The sequence below is a fragment of the Tympanuchus pallidicinctus genome, unplaced genomic scaffold, assembly GCF_026119805.1.
Source record: "Tympanuchus pallidicinctus isolate F22 unplaced genomic scaffold, pur_lepc_1.0 scaffold3, whole genome shotgun sequence".
NCBI classification, from domain to species: domain Eukaryota; kingdom Metazoa; phylum Chordata; class Aves; order Galliformes; family Phasianidae; genus Tympanuchus; species Tympanuchus pallidicinctus.
The window spans coordinates 36,994,288-37,000,287 of NW_026294747.1; the positions used below are offsets into that span (position 1 = coordinate 36,994,288).

The 6,000-nt window shown below is 37.6% G+C and overlaps 1 protein-coding gene across 1 annotated transcript in view; it reads left to right on the forward strand.

The window, feature by feature from the left end:
• Positions 1–2,208, forward strand: part of LIN52 (lin-52 DREAM MuvB core complex component) — a 38,676-nt gene extending 36,468 nt beyond the window's left edge. Inside the window, exon 6 of the mRNA XM_052694158.1 lies at positions 1,311–2,208. Within this exon, the coding sequence (XP_052550118.1) occupies positions 1,311–1,366 (56 nt within the window). The 3' untranslated portion in view covers positions 1,367–2,208. The remainder of the gene's footprint in view (positions 1–1,310) is intronic.
• The last annotated feature ends 3,792 nt before the right edge of the window (positions 2,209–6,000 follow it).

Genomic DNA, 6,000 nt, shown 5'->3' on the forward strand with positions numbered 1-6,000 from the left:
TTGAGTTTCTAAATTGGAATGTAATAACGTAAAGAATAGGTTTCAAGACACCATTTCTAACCTTTATAGCTAAAGTAACAAAATACCTTTACCTGATGGTGAATATTCAAGTATTTTAAGCTAAACAAACACTTATTATATTTCAGTTCTATTCAAATAGATAACAAGTAATACTGAGTAAAAAGTTAACATCAGCAACACACTCACCTCATGTTTTTTTATGCTAATTGTCATTGCTGTTGTTCCTCTCAGTAGAGAGGTCAGGAATTGAATGGAGAAAATGGGAAATTAATTCCCATCTCTGCCTTTCAGAGTCTCTCTAGGTTAGGCACGGGGAGATGTGCGTGCTCTCATCAATCCTGTGAATAAAAACATCCATGTTTTGATGGCTGTCAGTCCAGCACGAAGCTCACACTTTTACGTAAAAGAAATGATGGAAAGCTCCAGTGGGGAAATTGTCTCTCTCCAGGACTCTTGTCACTAATTGTGCTGTCCTTGATGCATTGCATTGAGTTGTAAGACAAAGATGGTATGTGGGTTGCTTTGCCAGTTTGTGAGCTTGTGTTCACAAGTCAGAAGCATCTCATGCAGGAAAGTGGCTTTGTAAACCCTATGTAATACAGCTACCAGAGATTGATGGTGCCAAGAGAGATGTATAAACCTTGCCTTGCTGTATTAAACATCGAAGGAATGACAATGCAGAGAGAGTGAGAAGACCAAAGCTCTATAAACTTTAGTTTATTACACCATCCATGGATGAACTCTGTTGGGGGGAATATAAACCCTGTTATATTACTGTACCCAGGGATTGACACTACTGAGAGAGAATGCTGTGTGATTTCTGTTGGAGATCGTTGCATCCAGGGACCAGTAATCCTGAAATGGAGAGAGTTCCATAATCTCTGATGAGATTATAACATCCAGGAACAATTACTTTGAGACAGAGTGACGGAGATGTGGATTATACCATTCAGAGATGGATGGTAATAGAGACAGAAGTGGAATCTGCTAGAGAATAATGCAGTAGGAATAGAAAGCTGAGATTTTATGTAACAAGGAAGCCTTTGGGAGTTATTGCTGAGTTTAGAAAAGTTTCAGGCCTTGCCTGCATTTCTAGATTGTCAGGAAATTGGGCTGTAATGCAGATATATTTACCTTTCATTTAAATAAAGCAAGTCCTTATTCTTAGTAGAAGCATAATTAAATGATTTTCTTACCCTCTGGTTAAATACTGTAAAATATACAACTCTGTTTGGGTTTCTTGGATTTCTTTCAATATTAATCTTTTTTTTCCTCCCTTGTGGTTTCAGCTAGAGAAATGACTCGGGGGAAGTTCCTGAACATCTTAGAGAAACCCAAGAAGTAACTGCAGCATCGGAAGCTGGGACAATAAAGTATCCTGACTGGATCATATTATGTACTATGGATTCAGATGAACTCCAAAACTTCTAAGAAGTACAAAGCTCTTGCTGTAGACCCTCAGAAGCAAGCGCCTCTTTTACTTCCACAGCTCTTCTCTTTGCAGGAGAGACATACTGCATACGCAGGTTACTAGGCCTGTGATTAGGTGCGTTGGAATTCATACTTCTTCCTGCCTTAAGATACCCAAATGGAAGGATTTGACCCTGGCATGCAACAACAAAGTCACCTGATGGGTTGTTTTTTGTATTTTTTAGTCAGTTATTCAAAGTGTGCCCCCATCGTGACCTTACTGGATTGTTCTCGAGTGGCAGCACCAGTGTAAAGTACACAGCAGCTCTTCATGAGACTGGCCAGCATGCATCCTTTTGCATTGGCCCTCTTGTGTGTCTTATTCATGCATTGGTTTCCTACACACAAATTCTGTGTTGAATGACTGGACAACAGTTTGGGGTGTGGTCTGAGACAGATAGCAGTGGTTCTGCAGAACATTTGCTTTTAGTGTAGAAATTGAGTGCAGTTTGCATTAGATTACAGTTGATCTCTGCCTTCAGAGAAATGTGCCCAGTACCACAAAGAGGATCTTCAGTCTGTTGGTCCTTTCACTTCCTATGGCTTGTATCAACTGTTGTGTGTATTGAGAGCTTACAGTGCTACAGTTTTCTAGTGAAATCTTGGCTGACAGATACAGGGGGCTATGAAGCCTTACTATACCATGAAGGAAATAGCTGCCATAGCAAGTTCAGCATATACACAAAGAAACAGCTTTGTCTGCTCTGCAATTCTCTATTTGCAATTCTCTATTTCACTTCATTTTTGCTACAGAGCTAGAAACAGAGGAGAGTTATAAGGTTGAAAGGCAGTAATGTTTTTAATACTCCAAAATTGGGCAGGCTTGTGAGTCCCATCATGGGGATACTCTGCTTAAATGGAGTCTTCACACTTCTAAAAGTAGCAAAACTGGGATCTCAAAATTAGGTTCACCTGCAAAAATAAAATTCTGAAGGGAGAATTTTATGTGACCCAGTCTCTTAGCACACAGTTCTGGACTTCACTCATTTTATAATTTAATGCATTGTCTTTCTGTTAATGCACTTCTGCATTGTCAGCCCTAAGAAGTTGAGAAGCATGTTCGGATTTTGTTTGCAAGAACTTTCTCATCCTACTTTTCTAGGAAATAATAGTTTAAGTGTTAGTAACTATGATCTTTCTAGGGTATAGCATAGTATTATACATTGGATAAAGAATAGGGTTTCTTTTCCATTTAAAAATGTTACTTTTAGCATCCATGCTTTTCAAAGTCTGTCATCTCCCAGACTGATAATCACATGTGAGAGGAGAAATGTCTTGGAAATAGTACTTGTGCCTCGTCGTTAACGGGTTGCCCTTAGAGCATTGCAAATGTCTGTCTTTGCAGAGAGAGACTGTTTTCAGTTACATGTGTGATAAAGGAGATTTTTAATCAAATAGACTCCCCTGATTTTTTTCTTAAGGTGACTGTGGTATTTTAGCTTGCAGTCTGTGGTTATGGTTGTTATCATTGAAAACCAGGCTTGTTTTGGACAGCTACAGTTCACTAAACTTAGGCAGTTAAATCCCAAATCCCGGGAAGGTCAGACACAAATACTGAATATTTAGGAATTTCAGGAGTGTGGTTTTAAACTTAATGGATTTACTTCCCTACTTTGGTTTACATAAGAGCATGCTTAACAGGAACTCCATCCCTTGAGAACATGAGAGATGAGACATTGCAGTGAAAAGAGAAGCTAAGAATGACTGTTCAGAGACAAAAGTTGCTGGTGCAAGCCAATGCTAATGTAGTTTTAAAAATTATACATTTAAAATGCAATTGTAAGTTTGTATACTATGTGTAGTATGTATACACACCACATAATGGGATACTTGATCTGAACGACTAATACGAGTTTGTGCATTTCATACAGGTTTGTTTGATCCAACACTTTAAGAAATTGAGATCTAAAAGGAAGAGGAATGTAGAAGATATCAAAGCCTGTTTGTTTTCTAGTGTATCCAGTAAGAAATGTCAGGCTTTTAGTAGTTCTTAGTAACATACGTGTCCTTTAAGAACAAACAAAAAACCTTTACCACGCAGTACTTATTGTCTGTAGGGCAGCAAATAATATGTGCCTTAGAACTGTATTTATTGGCTTTGTATTTTGTCATCTGTAGAGATCAGCCAGTGCTGCATATTTTTATTTTTATTGGTAATACGTATACGTATTTTGTATGATAGCTGGAGAATTGTAATCTTTACTGCTCTGTAATCTGATAACAAACAAATGCAGAGCTCAAAGAGTAGCCTGAGTTTCCAGAAGAGCCCTCTGGGATGCAAAAGCTGTTGGCTTAGTCACCTGGGCAGTTCTCTTTCTTAGGCTCTTCTTTACTGTTAAGTTGATAAGACACTTGGCTCATCACCACTTCAGTTTTCAACCTGTGACTACTTCATTCCCATCAGTAAGTAAATAGTTGGCAATATCCAACTGGTACTGGGAGATTTTCATGCCCTCTTGAACCACCATTTTTTCCCTCTTCAGTGATGTCCTTCCCAACATCACTGCAGCAATTATCTATATAATAATATCTGGGTGACTTCATATTGCTGGTAAATTTCTATATTTTAAAACAACAACCACAAATTTTGATAAATGATGTGAATGAAGAGTGTAATAAGATCAAAATTCAGTAATACTATTTGAGCTTGTGCAGTGCTTTATGAAATATTTTCATGCGTTGGTATGTTAGATGTTACTGTCAGTTCTTGGAAATGAAACCTATGGTTTTAGTTCCTTTTAAATGCTCTTGTTGTATTAAATGCTAATAATGTGAATGCTGTTCACTTCATTTTTGGAGTATTCAGTACTTTACAGTTTAATCCAATTCAGAATAAATTCTTGTTCAGTTAATTGATATAAAAATCTTGTCGCGCTTTAAATGGAAGAGAGTAGTATTCCATTAAGCTTAGTGCTTTGCCATTGCAAAATGGACAGTTTTGGAACAATCCTACAACCTGCAATTTCTCAGTTTTTCTCAACAACTCTCTTAGCAATAACAGGTAAGTAAGATTGGCTAATCCAACTCAGAGGTGATATTTAAACCATATTCTTTTATCTTATTGTGGTGTTACATAAAAATGTAACGTGCTCTTACAAGGCAAATCACAAACCTGTCTGACCTGTAATCATCTTCTTGTTTTAAACAGTTGTGGATGCATAGGAAAGAATATACACGAAAGACTTGTGCATAGATTTTGCTTTAGGTTAGCCTGTCCAGCAACCTTTTAGTGACGTTTCAAGCTAGTTTGAGCCAGGTATGCAGTAGGCCCTACTGCTATTCATTTGTTTTAGTCCTAATTTATTTGTTCTTGTGGCTCCTAAAATATGCCCTATGGGAATGAATTCCATCTTTCAGCTGTGCAAAGAAAAGTTTTTGTTTTAACAGTATTATTTGTTTTTAAACCTGCTTACATGATAACTTGATTTTGAACCTTTCATTTCTTGTATTGTCAGAAACAAGTGGCTTTTGGTTTTGTTTTTAACCTGTCTCTGTTCTATTTGTGATTTTTTTTAAATCTGTTACATTTTTTTTTCTTGGCGTTTGTCTTGTATTACATCCTTTCACTGATGCCTTAAGAAAATATGTGGAGTGTTCAGACTACAGGCATGCTGTGGAGGTAAGTAGTAATGATGATTTCTCCACTGTTTTCTCCCACATCAATATTGGCTAAATCCTGCTTTGAATAGCTGTAAAAACAGGGTCATCACTTAGCTGCATGCACAGAGACTGCAGATCTGATCTCATCCACTTCATTTTCACCTAAGGCAACTTGTCTTAAGTAAACAGTGCTTTTTTTCCCAGCTGTGAAAACAGTTGTGCCAAACACTTCATGATGAGGAAGTGATTCTAGGTAATTCATCAACTTTTGTGGTACGTTTTAAAAAAAAAAAAAAAGTAAAATGCATCTTTTTTCTATGGTCTGAAAGCTTGGTCTGTTATGGTACTGAATTTGCAGCAGGCTTGCATCAATTTTTTTGGTAATACATTGAAATTAATACAACTTTGTAGACATCCACGATCAAAAGAAAAGGACAACTTGCAGATTATGAATACAGAAAATCCTTTGGCTGTGTCTACTTTACTCTGTTAGTGAAGTCAGCAGTCACTCAGAATATCAAAGATGTAATCTTAATTGAGGCATCCACATATTCTGACATTTTCTTGGAGTTCCTTTCAGGATGAATCCCAGGCACCAAGGGCACTCCAAAAGGACAAACGATTGCATCTCGGAGTGAGCTGTCTGCGTATGATAGGCAAATTGTATCATGTGACAGTAATTCCCCTCCTTAGTTTTGTATGCCCATTTCATAACCCTAACCCTGTACTGGCACCTTTTAACAAGTGTCATCTCATTACTCACTGGATTGTTGACAAAGGCAGTGACTAGCACAGGCCCTGTAAGTGTCTGGGGGACAAGTAAGTGGAAGTGGAAGAAGTTGCCAGCCTCTCTGTTTTACAAAAATTGACTGTTCTTGCTGCTCATTTCCTATTTTGTAATTTCTCGTT